Source organism: Tubulanus polymorphus, chromosome 2 (assembly GCF_964204645.1).
Source record: "Tubulanus polymorphus chromosome 2, tnTubPoly1.2, whole genome shotgun sequence".
Taxonomy (NCBI): domain Eukaryota; kingdom Metazoa; phylum Nemertea; class Palaeonemertea; order Tubulaniformes; family Tubulanidae; genus Tubulanus; species Tubulanus polymorphus.
Window position 1 is genome coordinate 17,790,122 of NC_134026.1, and position 16,758 is coordinate 17,806,879.

Genomic DNA, 16,758 nt, shown 5'->3' on the forward strand with positions numbered 1-16,758 from the left:
CAAATAGCCCGCGTGTTTTTTCACGAATCATCGTTACAAAAGCGCTGTCGGGCCGTAAACATCGAAAATTTAGCCCCATTCAATGGGGCGACATGTTTTTCGAGTCGTCATCCCGAAATCAACCCGCAGGCCGACTGTCACTTCGATTATCAATTCAAGTATAAATGAACTAATTTATTGCCGCAGACTTCACATTCAGTCGCGGTCTTCAAACAGTGATTTTAACAATAGCCCATTTTCCTCATCAGATCATATTACCGATACACTGGAAATTAACTACTTTAGATTTTAAAAGCTCTGTCGAGCCGTAAACATCGACGAATCGACGTGTGTTACTACATCGTCGTTCCGGGGATCAGCTGCGAGTTTCTCCTCATCATGAGAATCAAATCGAGTACAAATTAATTTATTACTACTAGTGATTTGGCTGCGGGTTTCAAGGAGTTAGTTTAACAATACCTATTTTTCTTTACCGAATTAACCGTGTATTTACTAAGATAAATCTTTAGTGTACCGGGGAATCGTAGGCCTAAACCAAACACGCCGAAGATATATAGCGGAGAAAAGCTGTTATGTCGACGAGGTATCAAAATAAAAGAATATATTACTTTATTCGGCCGCGGGCTACAAACTCTATACCAATACCATCAATACTCTATATTTCCTACAGTACATACCGATCATTGTCAAATGCACAAGGTATTTACTAAAAACAAGTATATAACACACTCCTTTCCGTATGCTGGACTCACACTTGACATTCGGAGTAAGCGTTCGCTGTGGGGGAAAGAAGATCGTTCGCTGTGTCGCTTGAAGTGTTTATCGAGTTTTACGCGGCTTTAGGCCTACCGGTACTGAGCTATACTAAAACACAGTATAATTGTTGCCTTTATTAACGGACTCATTGGATTGAACTTCAAAACAAAAATATAGCTGCAAAGCAGCGATAACGGGTTTTCTGCACAGTCTTTGAATCCTGTTCAATGGTTAATACAGTTTTTATTAGAGGAAGCTCGACAAACAGTCAATTAGACCTTCTTGAAACCATGGACAACTGAACCAGATGTCCTATTTGACTCTGGAAAATCGACTGTTAGGTGATAATTACTCTTTATGATTTAGCATTTAATAAGGTACAACATCAGCCATTACTAAACAAGGCTATTAGGAAACAGTATCAATGATAGGTTGCCGAAATGGCTCAGCATTATCTCTGAACGAAAACTTGTAGCCGAAATCAACGGAACGCTTCATCTTGGATTAAGTCGGTCTAACTAGTTGAGTCACGCAAGGTAGTATCCTAAGTCGTCTTCTGTTTAATGTCCTGACAAATGACATACACAGTAATCCAAAATATACCAGACCGAGTAAATTTCCAAAACGACCTTAACACGCTGTTCGACCAAAAAACTTAATGATCCGACAAGAAAATCTTGTACGCTTTTTGTTTGAACCAAAACTTTTCTTCATTCTGAAAGCTTTGTTATTGTTGAAATGAAGAACTTTTTGTCCCGGCAAAAAAATTTGGTTGAGCGAAAACAATTTTTTCGAACGAATGTTTGAATGAAAACAATTCTGTTTGGTTGAACGAAATACTTAATACTTTTGGTTCGGAGAAAAAACTTTTTACAATATACTTGTTCAAACGAAAAACTTAATGTTCTGAAAAGAAAATTCTGATCAAATTCAAACGATTCTGTTCAATCGAACAATTGTTCGAACAAAAAACCTTTCGTTTGGACAAAAAAAAGTTTGTTCAACTTTGTTCTAACGTTTTTTTCTAAATTGGTTCAATCGAACAGAATATTATTGGTTGGAATGAAATAAATTTTGTTCCGACAAAAGAATTTTCAAGCGAAAGGTCTTTTGAACGAAAAAAAAGATATTTCTGGGGCTCCGCAGTAACTTAAAGCCGGACGTAGGTCAGCCTTGTGACGCGATGCGATCCTTGCGTTGCATCGCAAGTTTCGGTGCAAGTTGGTTGCGATACGATTGTCAGCGACTGTGTGCGACTAGTTTCTGCCAGTCGCAAGAGCGCGTCGGTTGGTTGTGACAGTCGTGTCGGGTCGCAGAAAGTAGAACACGTGCGACTCCTTGTGACTGGCGTTGCTGAAAGTCGCAACCCGTCACAAGGGAGCGTAGGTCGATGAGTCGTTGCGACACAATCGTCGCTGGCGGTCGCAGTGATAGGCGTCGCAGTGAATCACAAGCCGTCGCTAGGCCGACCTACGCCCTGCTTAAATCATAAGAAATTAATGAAATACCAGTTTCATTTATGATGAAAAAACTCAAATGAAAAGTCTGGCTTATAAAGCTGTCTGCTCAGACGAAATTTTCAAAAAAATCTTCATTTTTGGCAATAAAATTGATAATTGTGATTGATCGTTGCAAGTCACAACCAGTTAATCACTAATTAACATGCATTTTAATAAATCTTGATTCCTCCTTTACAGTGAACTTAGCTTTAACCTAGTAGAGGCTACTAGCCTATGTAGGCCTATGTATATGCGTAGGCCTAAAATCTGGACAGATTGGTCGTAGGCCTATTGAATAACAACCCACCTAAATATCGTAAATTTTGTTTTGAAGTTCAATCCAATGAGTCCGTTAATAAACACAACAATTATACTGTGTTTGTTTAGTAAAGCTCAGTACCGGTAGGCTTAAAGCCGTGTAAAACTCGATAAACACTTCAAGCGACACAGCGAACGATATCCTTTCCCCCACAGCGAACGCTTACTCCGAATGTCAAGTGTGAGTCCAGCATACGGAAAGGAGTGTGTTATATACTTGTTTTTAGTAAATACCTTGTGCATTGGACAATGATCGGTATGTACTGTAGGAAATATAGAGTATTGATGGTATTGATATAGAGTTTGAAGCCCGCGGCCGAATAAAGTAATATATTCTTTTATTTTGATACCTTGTCGACATAACAGCTTTTCTCCGCTAAATCTCTTCGGCGTGTTTAGTTTAGGCCTACGATTCCCCGGTACACTAAAGATTTATCTTAGTAAACACACGGTTAATTCGGTGAAGAAAAATAGGTATTGTTAAACTTACTCCTTGAAACCCGCAGCCAAATCACTGGTAGTAATAAATTAATTTGTACTCGATTTGATTCTCATGATGAGGAGAAACTCGCAGCTGATCCCCGGAACGACGATGTAGTACTACGCGTCGATTCGTCGAAGTTTACGGCTCGACAGTGCTTTTAAAATCTAAAGTAGTAAATTTCCAGTGTATCGGTAATATGATCTGATGAGGAAAATGGGCTATTGTTAAAATCACTGTTTGAAGACCGCGACTGAATGTGAAGTCTGCGGCAATAAATTATTTCATTTATACTTGAATGATAATCGAAGTGACAGTCGGCCTGCGGGTTGATTTCGGGATGACGACTCGAAAAACATGTCGCCCCATTGAATGGGGCAAAATTTACGATGTTTACGGCCCGACAGCGCTTTTGTAACGCTGATTCGTGAAAAAACACGCGGGCTATTTGTAGATCTCAGTGAGCTGAACGATATTATATGGATTGTATATGAAACAGCGGTAAGGTAACAAAGCCTATGTTCTTTTGGTAAAAATAGTGTGGAAAATAATAATAATAATAATCACGCGGATATCAATAGGGTTTTCTGTGAAATAACAGAAAACCCTAATTTACGATATTTAGGTGGGTTGTTATTCAATAGGCCTACGACCAATCTGTCCGGATGTTAGGCCTACGCATATACATAGGCCTACATAGGCTAGTAGCCACTTCTAGGTTAAGCGTTCGCTGTGGGGGAAAGGAGATCGTTCGCTGTGTCGCTTGAAGTGTTTATCGAGTTTTACGCGACCTTAAGGCTTTATAGTATGGGCTTTATAGTATGGTTGCTGATAAGGGCCATGCGTAAAAAAACACGTATATGCAAATGAGGGCGACATTATAACAAAACGACAAAACTAAAATAAGGCGACAAAACAATAATTTCGGTTTTGGCACCCCCGACAATTCATTATTTTGGTTTTATCGCCCGCGACAATTCATTATTTTGGTTTTATCGCCAGTGACAATTCATTATTTTGGTTTTATCGCCCGCAACAATTCATTAGTTTGGTTTTGTCGCCCGCGACAATTCAATATTTTGGTTTTGTCGCCCGGGACAATTCATTATTTTGGTTTTATCGCCCGCGACAATTCATTATTTTGGTTTTATCGCCCGCGACAGTTCATTATTTTGGTTTTGTAGCACGCGACAATTCATTATTTTGGTTTTATCGCCTGCGACAATTTTTTTTTAATCGCCTACGACACTTCAATATTTTGGTTTTATCACCTGCGACAATTCAATATTTTGGTTTTATCACCAGCGACAATTCATTATTTTGGTTTTATCGCCCGCGACAATACATTATTTTGGTTTTATCGCCCGCGACAATTCATTATTTTGGTGTTGTCGCACGTGACAATTCATTGTTTTGGTTTTATCGCCCGCGACAATTCAAGATTTTGGTTTTATCGCCCGCGACAATTCATTTTTTTTTTTTGTTTGGTCGCCCGCGACAATTCAATATTTTGGTTTTATCGCCAGCGACAAATGATTATTTTGGTTTTATCGCCCGAGACAATTAATTTTTTTGGTTTTGTCGCCCACTTTGTTAGCTTTTGAATAATTAGGCCAATTAATAACGTAATAAAGACTTATGCTTTCGCCTATTTTTAAGTCGATTAATCTGATATAGTACAGAAGCGATAAAGGGCCTCGAGTTGTCGCGTTCAAACTCGACAAGTCGCCATATTTATGTCGATATATCGCGATATATCGCGTCAAGTCCACATGAATATGTCTACATATTGTGACGCTTTCACAACAAATTTCGCTTTTTTGCTCATTTTCCACGGGACAAGCCGTCATTTGAAGGCATGTCTAAGTGTAAGATGAGGACGCTAGTAATATGACGACTGAGTTTCAAGTCGTCATGAATATGTCGACTTGTCGCGAGGAAAATGGTCGAGAAAACGAAATATGTCGTCAAAACGTCACGATATATCGACTTGACACGATATATCGCGGTATGTCGACATAAATATGGCGACTATTCGAGTTGGAACGCGACATCTCGAGCCCCCTTATCGCTTCCGTAGATATAGTGTCGAATATTAAGGTCATTTTGGCAGATTCTTTTTTTTTTTAAGTGATATTAAAGCGATCATTCAAGTGATCCTACTTAACGAAAGATCTACCGAAGCGATAAAGGGCCTCGAGTTGTCGCGTTCCAACTCGACAAGTCGCCATATTTATGTCGATATATCGCGATATATCGCATCAAGTCAACATAAATATGTTGACGTATCGTGACGTTTTGACGACTTGAAACTCAGTCGTCATATCACTGGCGTCCTGATCTTTCAGCAACGCCAGTCACATGGAGTCGTACGTGTTCTACTTTCTGCGACGCGACAAAATCGCAAGAGCAAAGTTGAACAAACTTTTTTTTGTCCAAACGAAAGGTTTTTCGTTCGAACAATTGTTCAATTGAACAGAATCTTTTTTAATTTGAACAGAATTTTCTTGTCAGAACATTAAGTTTTTCGTTCGAACAAGTGTATTGAAAAAAGTTTTTTCTCCGAACCGAAAGTATGAAGTATTTCGTTCAATTGAACAGAATTGTTTTCATTCAAACATTTGTTCGAAAAAATTGTTTTCGCTCGACCACATTTTTTTGCCGGGACTTTTCATTTCAACAATAACATAGCTTTTTATTCGAACACATTTTTTGTCAGAATGAAGAAAATTTTTGGTTCAAGCAAAAAGCGTATTGTTCGATCAAACAGAATTATTTTCATTCGAACAAGATTTTCTTGTTGGAACATTAAGTTTTTTGGTCGAACAGCGTGTTAAGGTCGATTTGGAAATTTACTCGGTCTGGGATATGTTGGATTAGTGTGTATGTCATTTGTCAGGACATTAAACAGAAGACAACTTAGGATACTACCTTGCGTGACTCCACTAGTTTGACCGACTTATTCCAAGATGAGGCGTTCCGTTGATTTCGGCTACAAGTTTTCGTTCAGAGATAACTGCTGAGCCATTTGGGCGACCTATCATTGATACTGTTTCCTAATAGCCTGTTTAGTAATGGCTGATGTTGTGCCTTATCAAATGCTTCGTCGAAATCCACCGTTGAACAGGATTCTAAGACTGTGCAGAAAACCCGTTATCGCTGCTTTGCAGCTATATTTTACAAATATAATTTGATTCAATTGAATTGTTTTGATTTGTAACAGGATAATTATGCCACCCCCTCCTAAGGGTCAGCATCGTGGCAGGGAGGGATGCGGGCATTTGTTTGGCGCCTGGGATAACCACGATTCTTGTGCGTCGTGCAGGCGCAAATCTGGTCAAATATGTGCAAGGAGCAATCCTTGCAAGATTTGCGACGTGTGGTCGGAGGACCTTTGGCTTCGGGCCGATAAGGCTCTTAAACTAAGAGATCGTCGTCGAGTTAGCAGGGATTCGTCGGTTTCGGCTGACGTGCCAACCGACGTTTCTAATCCTGTTTCTTATCGTAAAGCGGAGTGGTCGCCGGTTGTTCAGGTACGATCGGCTTCCCAACTCCGTTCACCGGGGAGGAACGCTGGTTCACCGGCACCGGTCTCCGGTCATTCACCGGTCTCTGGTCCTTCACCGGTTCGGCCGGTTCGGCCGGTTCAGACTACATGTTCGGAACCAAGCGCGCGCCGCGGTAGTCGCGAACGGCCCGCACCGGTTCTGTCGGTACCGGTCTGGTCCGGGTCGGGCATCGGTTCGGGCACCGGTCCGGTCCAGACGTCGTCCGGTTCAAAACATCCGGTACGTTCATCGTCTGATTCTGATCGTCGCTCCGGAATATTTTAGTTCAACCGATCCACCTATAGGCGCATTTCGCTCGGCGTATTACGCAACTCCAGGTGCTGTGGATCACAGTCATAACTGCCTGGATGCTGATTATACTTTGATCAGCCCGGATACTGTTACAGCACAGTCGGGTATTCGTTTGCCTAAGTCCGGTTTGGTGGCCATGACGTCAATCCTGGACAATCTTACCAGGGTTGGTTCGTTTCAAGATATGGCACTTAAGGTGTTGACGGGTGAGCTTCGCGAGTCTCACGCCGCCGTTCATGCGGGCTCCGACCCAGAGTCAGTTGCCCTAAAACTGGAGGGAATGGACCGGATTATCCCATCTTTGGCTCGGTCTGTTTCGCATGTAATTCCGTTGTCGGTTCAGGGTCAGGCTAATCTAGTGTTAGCCTCCCGTCAGTCAGTGATGGACTCCAGTTCAAAAACTCGTCTACCGGATATGGTGTCCAATGCTTTGCTGAGAGCCCCATTGGGGACGTCTTCACGTCTCTTCTCCGATCGGTGCGCTCCGGTTTCCGCAGAGCTGAGGAAGATTCGGGAGGTTCAGGCCAAGTCCAACCCCCGAACTCCGTGGAAAAAGCGTTCTGGTCCGAAGCCGACGGCGCAAGGTTCGGCACGGACGCAAACAGGACCATCTCAAACTTCAGCGCTTTCTCAGGCGGCTTCGGATGCCGGTTGGAGAACTAGCGTGCAACTTCAACAATCGTGTCAAGCCTCGTCCGGTTCGTATCGAGGCAAGGGGAAGGCTCCAAAAAGGGGCTCTTCCTTTCGGAAAAACTCGAAATGAATTCTTGGGACCATTGGGAGGTTGTCTGCAGCAGGCAGCAACCCACTGGTCCGACCTCTTTCTAGACGGTTGGCCCTCCCGGGTCGTCTCTCGTGGCTACCGTCTCCGTTTCCTAAGGCGACCGCGCCTGATGAGGTCACCTCCCACCATGCGGCCAAAACCAGGTCAGGAGGCCTTAATCTCTCCGGCTCTCAAGGAATTGGCCGAGAAGGGAGCGATAGAACCAGTTTGCAACGAAACTTCTCCCGGCTGGTTTTCTCGAATATTCATGGTACCAAAGGCCACAGGGGGTCAACGGACAGTGATAGATCTGTCATCCCTCAATCGGCACCTAGACATTCCAAGGTTCCGGATGACCAAGCCCAAGGACGTGATTCAAGGGCTCCGTCCGGGTCAATGGGCAGCTTCATTGGACCTGAAAGATGCTTACTTTCAGGTTCCAATTCACCCAAAATCTCGGCGATTTCTCAGGATAAAGTGGAAAGGCCGCCAGTTCCAATTCAGGTCTCTTCCATTTGGCCTCAGTACGGCCCCGTGGATTTTCACCAAGTTGGTCAAGTCAGTTCAGAAGGTACTTCAGTCAAGGGGTGTTTGACTGTTCGTTTACCTCGACGACTGGTTAATAGTCGCGAATTCGGCTCAGGAATGTCGGGAGGCAATGACCTCAGTCTTGGACTTAGTCCATCAGCTAGGGTTCCGCGTAAACAGGGAAAAATCTCAGTTGACGCCGGCCCAACAGTTCACTTATCTCGGCATGGACTTCGATCTCCGAATCGGCAAAGTCTTTCCGTCTATGGTTCGAGTAGCCAAACTTCAAGAAGCTGTAGCGGGAGTGTCCACAATCCCGAGAACAGCTCGTTACTGGTCACGGCTCGAGGCTCCATCAGCTCCATGGGTCTGGTGGTGCCCTTAGGCCGCTTCAGAAGCAGGCGCTTGCAACAATATTAAAAGGTCTTCTGGTCTCAGTCGAAGGGCAACTGGGAGGCCTTGATTCCCGTACCTCCAACCGATCTAAGTCCGGATCTTCAGTGGTGGGCGGCAACTACGAATCTTCGGCTCGGGGTGTCACTAGCCCCGTTAGAGGCTCCAGTTCGTGTATTCACGGATGCCAGTCACCAAGGATGGGGGGCACATCTGGAGAACCGAGTCAAAGCCGGGAGATGGTCTCGCTACGAGGCCACCAACCACATAAATTTCCTAGAAATGCTGGCCGTGTGGAAGGCCCTGAAGTTCTTTCACAGGAGAGTGGAGGGCCACCACGTTTGGTTAGCCACAGACAATTCAACAGTGAGGGCTTACCTTCAGAACCAAGGGGGCACTCACTCAGAAACCCTCACAGGTCTGTCGGCCAAAATTCTTCTTTGGTGCCAGACAAAGGGCGTGTCCCTGACTGTGGCACATTTAGCAGGGAAAAGGAACGTGATGGCTGATGCTCTGTCTCGTCGAGGTCAGGCTATTGCGACAGAATGGGTTCTCCACCAAGAAGTAGCCGATCGGATTCGGGGCATGTTTAGCAATCTGCTGCTGGATCTGTTTGCCACCCGGTTCAATCGGAGGTGTCCTCTGTTTGTGTCCCCGTTTCCAGACGCAGAACCGTGGGGGTCGATGCCTTCTCTCTGGACTGGTCGGGGATGCATGCGTATGCGTTCCCGCTCACACCAGTCCTGCCGCGCTTACTGGATCAAATAGAGAGATCAGTCAATTGCAACATAGTTCTGGTAGCACCATGTTGGCCGGCTCAGAAATGGTTCCTGCCACTTCTCAACCTACTGTGCGACAACCCCAGGATTCTTCCGAATTTCCCATCGCTTCTGTCTCAGGGGAACTTTCGGCATCATCCAAACAGCCAGTGGTTAAATCTGCTCGCCTGGCCATTGTCCAGCGATCCTTGTCAGCTTCAGGCTTTTCAGAACAGACTGCCTCCTTTATCGCAGGATCTAAGCGGCCATCAACAAGTACCATTTACGATGCCAAATGGAGTCATTTTGCGGATTGGTGTGCTGCAGGGGAAATTGATCCATGCTCACCCTCTGTAGCTCAATTGGCAGATTTTTTACTGCACCTATTTGTAGTAAAAGGTTTGCAGGTCATAACTCTTAAAGGTTTCCGCTCCGCGATTTCTCATACATTGCGTGCTTCTGGATGGCCAAATGTAGCAGGGGATCATCGGATATCCCAGCTGGTTGCAGGGTTTTCTATTTCCCGGCCTCGGGTACCAAGGACAGTTCCACCATGGGATCTGTCTGTAATTTTGAAGAAGTTAATGGAGGCTCCATTTGAACCTCTTTCGGCAGCGTCATTTGCAAATTTGTCAAAAAAGACTGTATTTTTGCTGTTCTTGGCTTGCTCGGCCCGTCGCTCTGAGATTCATGCGCTTTCAGTCCGACAAGGTCATATTGTCTTTGGGCCAGCGAAGGAATTTGTTTCGCTGCGGCCTGCTTTGGAATTTTTGGCAAAGAACCAACGACCAGGCTCGGTTGGGCGTCAATGGCGAATTGAAGCCCTAAAACATCGAGTGGAACCGGGCATCCCGGACAGGACTTTATGTCCTGTGCGGGCGTTGTGTTTCTATTTAGATCGCTCTGCTTCACGGAGGGGTTCACGGGAGCGGTTATTTATTCCGCTGCTGGATCACCTAAAGGGTGATATTTCGCGGGACACAGTGGCCCGATGGGTCTCTTCACTGATCAAGGACATTTTATTGAAGGAGAATCTACCCTCGGAGGGAGTGGTTTCTCATCAAGTGAGGTCTATGGCTACTTCCTGCGCAGCCTTTTCGGGTGCTCCGTTGGAGGAAGTCTGTCGGGCTGCCTTTTGGAATTCTCGATCGACATTCACGTAATTTTATTTACGGGATGTTTCAGGCCAGTTAGGCTCATTAGCTTCACTTGGTCCTGTTGTCATGGCTCAAGGTGTCCGTTCTTTCCGATCGGACCCTTTAGTGTAGAATATTTATGTTGCATTATCAGGATCACAGGGGGTGTATCCTTGTACATAGTTTGGGCTCATATCTGCAAGTATTAATTTCGCAAAATTCTGGGGGGGCCCTGAGCTGGACAGACTCACTGTGGCCAACCGGTCTTCCCTGTGCTACAGTGCTCCATTCCGTGCTTGGGTAAGTGCTCTCTTTTTCCCTCTTACCTTGCGTTTGAGCGGTGGTTTTTCTATCTACCTTTCCCACCATCCTTGTGCTAGGCTAGTCTAGCAAAAACCATAGGAAAGGGTGCAGTACTCGACGGAAATATTACAATTTTTGGAACTAAAATTTGTATTTCCGAGTAGTACTTACCCTTTCCTATGGTGGGAATCCCGCCCACCTGCCCCGCATAGCTGTTTTTTTTTTTGGTCTGCTATGACGTAAAAAAATGGCGGATTTCGTCGGTGGCTAATGCAATACCGCAGGGCCGGGTTGTATAGAAAAACCATTGGCGATCAATCCAAATTTAGAAAATATTGGCAAAAACCATAGGAAAGGGTAAGTACTACTCGGAAATACAAATTTTAGTTCCAAAAATTGTAATTTTAGCTGCATTTCATTTCAGCCACCGATGAGCAGAAGACGGGTGAAGCTGATTCACGAAGCATTTGTGAAATTAGATCGCACAGGTGATGGAGTGGTGACTGTTGAGGATTTGCATGGTGTATACGATGTTTCGAAACATCCAAAATATTTGAATGGTGAATTGACGAAAGATCAGTGTTTGAGGAAATTTTTAGACTCATTTGATAGCCCTGATGACAAAGATGGACAGGTAGTGTATAGAACTATTCTGAAGAAGTGTATTTACTCTTGTTGTTTCATTTTCACTTTCATAAATATATCAATTACCGGTACATGTACATTGAAACTAGCTGAAGTTATTGTCCGGTCCTGTCAAACAAATGTATAAGAAAATATTTATGCTAGTAGATTTGGATTCTGAAGTTATTGTTCGGTCATGTCAAACAAATGTGTAAGAAAATATTCATGCTAGTAGATTTGGATTCTGTTTCTCGTCAATATTTCATTGCAGAAAACATTTTAACCCTTTCAGTGCTGGCTAATTAATACCCTATGGTGCTGAAGATAATTTGAAAATTCTGAAAATTCCACCCTAGTATGTTGAATTACGGGAATAGCACTATAGTGCGTCTACACCCTGGCGCGGTATAACGTTAGTTACTAATATTTCACTATGTTTGACAGGTGCTGCCATCAGAGAGATAATTAATAATACCTAATTAAATCAATACACCACAGTGCTGTGTACTAGCAAAATCCACTGATTTGTACACCGCACTGAAAGGGTTTAAGACATGTTCCCTGTTAAAGTTTAGCAATTTAGCCTTATTTTCACTGGATAATATAGCTTCATTTATTGGAGCTTTCATCTAGTTCTCTAGACTTGTTCACCAACTGGGATTTCCTCTGATGACATTATTCTAGGATTCTAATTGGTTGAAGCAGTAAGTGGCTGCCCCTTATTTCTGTTAATATTCCACACATTTGAAAGTTTATACCGGCCTGACCTTATTAAGGGTTGGGTTGAGAGTTCTGATGTGGATGGCTTTCTTCACCCCATATTTGAAGCTTGGCGTTCCCCTCCTAAGATCTTAACAGCATCCATATCAAAGCTGTGATCAGAGTGGTCAATGTTCTCATGGCGCGAAACTTCTGAGGTGGTACAGCTAGGACGTCTGTGTTCACCCATGCGTGCTTTCAGCCACCGATCAGTTTCACTGATGTAAGAATCTGCACAGTTCGAATAAGGGATGTAATGGTAATGATGTCATCAGAGGAAACCCCAGTTGGTGAACAATTCAAGAGAACTAGATGAAAGCTCCAGTACGTTAAGGTATATTATCCAGTGAAAATAAGTCTTAATATTGCTCAACTATATGAAGATACCTAGATAGATGAACGCTATGTTCCCTGTTGCCTACAAGATACCTTAATGTTTTCCACCATTTCCAAAGATGAATTATCTCAGGCGAGCGTTCATTAAGTGTGGGCTATGCAAGCTGTAGCTACCAACTAAAAGTTTAAAGCATATGACCTGAATATCTACCAGTTGCTAGGTAGCTAGCTTTTGACATGACGTATACGCAGATCATGATCAATTGATTGTGCATTTTCTGATTACGTTGCTGTTTTTTAAATGGAACTTACAGACACAATTTTGAGACACTTAGTTGACTTATTTTACATAGAACTCTCATAAACAACAGTTTAAGAGAGGTACTTTAAGTACCTATATCACAAAAGACACTGAATATCTAAACTGCCAGAGGCTGTCAGTGTCTGTACATAGGCCTATGGCCTTCTTTTATGGTAAATAATGATTTATGATATGATAATGAAAATGGGTAAAAAAAGAATTTACAGTTAGATGGGTCTTGCTTAGAGAAGTAGATTAAGGAGGGTATATTATTAGCCCACTTGGGACTTTAGTCCCAGCGGGCTATTGCGTTCACTTTTCGTCCGTCGTCCATCCGTAGATGGAATCCAGTTATTTTAGGAAGTTTTGAAGGGGCTTCAAGGTAATGTCTTGATATTTGGTTTATACATGTATCTACCCTAGACACATCTTCAGCCCAAAAACTGGCCTTGTCAGATTCAAGATGGCGACTGGCAGCCATTGTTGTTCGCCAAAATCAGCACTTTTTACACATTTTCCAAGTTTTTGAAGGAAATTTTGAGGATGCTTTTATCAATTACCTTGATCGTTCGTATATATTTGTATCCCCCAGGGGCCCATCAGCTTGAGAAAAATTGGGTCGATCGGATTCAAGATAGCTGACCTGTGTGACCTTTTTTGTGCCCAAAAATGTCAATTTTGGCCTGAATTCTGAGTCCTGTAGCTTCCTAATGGTTTGCAATTTTTCATTGCAATTTGTGATTGGTATTCTTTGGAAAGGGATCTCTTATACCCGAGACAGGTATATTTGATCAGGCAATAAATGGCCATCTTGGTGTCATCAGTACTCATTACTAGGTGGAAGAAAGTTTTTCCACATTATATTGATACTTAAGCATATTTTGTTACCACAATTAATTGGAAAGTTGTAGCTCATGACATGGTCTATGATCGTGGTGAGTTTCAAGGTCATTGGTTTTTGCTTATGGCCATCAGGGGGTGTTGAACAATGTAATCACTTAGTATTTCTATATTATATTCCTACAAATGCATATTTTGTTACTACAATCAATTGGAAAGTTGTAGCTCATGACATGGTCTATGATTGTCGTGAGTTTCAAGGCCATTAGTTATTCTATATGGTCACTAGGGGGCGTTGAATAGTAGAATAACTTAGTATTTCCTTATTATATTTGGTACCTAGGCATATTTTGCTACCATGATCAATTGCAAAGTTGTAGTTTATGACATGTTCTATTATTGTGGTGAGTTTAAAGGTCATTGGGTTTTTCATATAGTCTCCAGGGGGCGTTGAATAGTAGAATAACTTAGTATTTCCATATCATATTGGTAAATAGGCATATTTTGTTACCACTCAATTACAAAATTGTAACTGCTGACATGTTCTAAGATTGTGGTGAGTTTCAAGGTCATTGGATTTTTTCAAGGTCATTGGATGGGGCGTTGAATATTGATATTGTTAGATTGTTGAACATCTGAAACCACTTCCCAAGTGGGCATGGTGTCCCTGGACCCCTAGTTTGTGTTTCCCACATATTGATAATGTGTGCACATGGTAGGAGGTTATCATGCTAACAGTGTGTTAGGCCTATGTGCACACAAGCGGGAATGGATCTAAATTTTCTCTATTATTTCCCTGTAGACAGTGCAGCCTACTAAAATGAAAGCTTTCGAGTAGCATCCCACAATAATGATCATAGAAGTGAATGTGTTAATGTGTTCACACAACATTTTTTCAGATTGCTGTCTTTTATGTTATACTTGGCCTTTACTTGGGGATAAGAATTTTCTGCTGTGCCATGGGATTCTGCTTTTTAGCATTGGTTGACGTCTATGACGTCATACCAATGCTAGTAAAATGGATCGAAAAAAAAAGCGCCAACTCTTCTCATTTTCAAAGTAACTTCAAATTGTTACTCCGTTCTCATAAAACAGTAGACACAGCTAATAATGACTCATAATGATGTTTCAATTATTCCCTACAAGATAGCGTCGCCAGATTTTGATTTAATGGCCCAAAAAGTTATTCTATCGCATTTTTCTCGTAAGTTATCTGGTGGATGAGAGGGGGTTAAGCAATTGCGTAGTGATATGTCCGCATTGACATTGGCAGTTAAGAATGGGAACGGCCTCTTCTGAATAGAAAAACATGATATTATGTACCTCTTATTATATTTATAAATATCATAGTGTTTGAATATCACTGTTATTCCAACTATCAGTAACCATGGGATTAATTGGGATTAATTCTCAGCGTCAGAATACGTACATTGAACGGTAGGCTACCACCACGATACGATATCACCAATAAAGATAGATCGTTTTATTCAATTTTACCAGAGTTGTTAATTGGAGGAACATCATTATTAAGTACGCCGAGAACAACCATGTTGTATCATCAATCAGTTGATTGACAGTTTATTGTAAAATTTTACGGTTAGGCTATATTCTACATTAAGTTTTCACTTTAAGACGCCCTGCCTGCCTCCTGCGCACTCACGAGGCGGTAGCAGCCCCTTACGCACTCGGCAGATTGATTCGCTTTGTAATGCACGCTGGGGAAAATAACTTTTATCTTTTCCACATGTTGAACACCACAACAGTGATTAAATTTACACATTGTTTGTCGCAATTGGTTATTTGCCACTATCAATGTTGAGTGACAAGTGGGTTCGAGTCCTGCTGACTGCTTACAGTGTGCGGGCAACACTTCAGAGGCCGTCCCGTCGTGAGGTTAAATGAACAATCCAATAGGGTTAAAAACCAAGGTCCAAGCGACATAAACAAACAAAAAGACAAACAAGCAATCATCAGCCTGCTTTAGTAGTGACACCAACGCCGGCGTTGCTCTCTGCGACGTTTTGATACGTACATTTGTCCGGGTGATGCCCCTTAGTATTTTGCATTCAGAAAAATCGTTCTGTTTTTGTTTTCATTATTCAGCAATAGGGCCTAACAGTTCATGCAAGGAAAACCACCGTCAGTCGAGATTTCCCTTACAGGTGTACGTTAAATACGAATCTAATATAGGCGAAAGGGCCGAAATTGTTGTATTAAATGGGTTTTCAAATCTTGGTATACAAATCTTGATTGATATAAATCTCTTAACTGGGTGGGACATGATGGAAAACATCAGAATAAACTAGTTTCATTTTTAACAAAATCGCGTAAATGAGGTTTAACAATACAAATAGCCTATAGGCTAAATCGTTCGGCAGAAAAATGAAATTCATTCAATTCTTAAGTCTGTGGTCTTCCCGATCAACATCGTCATAGAACATTTTCTGGCAGATGTAAAGCATTAACCACTTAATACCTTACCACAGTGTAATCAACCAATGCTTCAAGGCCCATGGGGCTCGTGTTTTAGTTCGTGTATCGTGAGATGATATTTTGTTTCGTAGATCACAAAAGAAGAGTTCACCAATTATTACGCGGGGGTGAGCGCATCCATCGATCAAGATGCCTACTTTGATTTGATGATGCGAACTGCTTGGAAAATCTAGGTATCCAATCGAATGGTGGTAGTTCATTATTAGATATATTTCTAATGAGATACATATATATATATATATATAGCTTATATCTCCATAGCATGCTTTCAATAATCTTTCAGCCTATGTAAAATGACAGTGGAACTTCATTATAATGATCTCAGATAGAATCATTCACCAAATAAAACCAGAATTATATCCCAAACAGGCAAATTCTAATAATTCCACTAAAAAATGATTGGCTTATAACATATTTTCTGGTACTCTGATGGTTGTTGCAACGAGGTTCCACTGTAACATAAATTACAATTACCGGTAGTCATAAATTGATGGGGTACTGGTTATATGCAACTGTTTCAATCAGTGATTCCACTCATGGCAGGGGAGTGTTGGCTAGTAGATGGATAATTTTCAATGCTTCTATTTCTATCTGTATTTCAATTAAAATT

General features: G+C 42.2%; 1 protein-coding gene across 2 annotated transcripts in view; it reads left to right on the plus strand.

The window, feature by feature from the left end:
* Positions 1 to 16,758, plus strand: part of LOC141898384 (calcyphosin-like protein) — a 30,740-nt gene that overhangs the window by 8,143 nt on the left and 5,839 nt on the right. The window contains exons 4-5 of one of the 2 annotated variants that reach the window (XM_074784242.1): positions 11,220 to 11,429; positions 16,220 to 16,321. In XM_074784242.1, coding sequence (XP_074640343.1) covers positions 11,220 to 11,429; positions 16,220 to 16,321 — 312 coding nt within the window. The remainder of the gene's footprint in view (positions 1 to 11,219; positions 11,430 to 16,219; positions 16,322 to 16,758) is intronic. The other variant, XM_074784241.1, reaches the window with a different exon arrangement.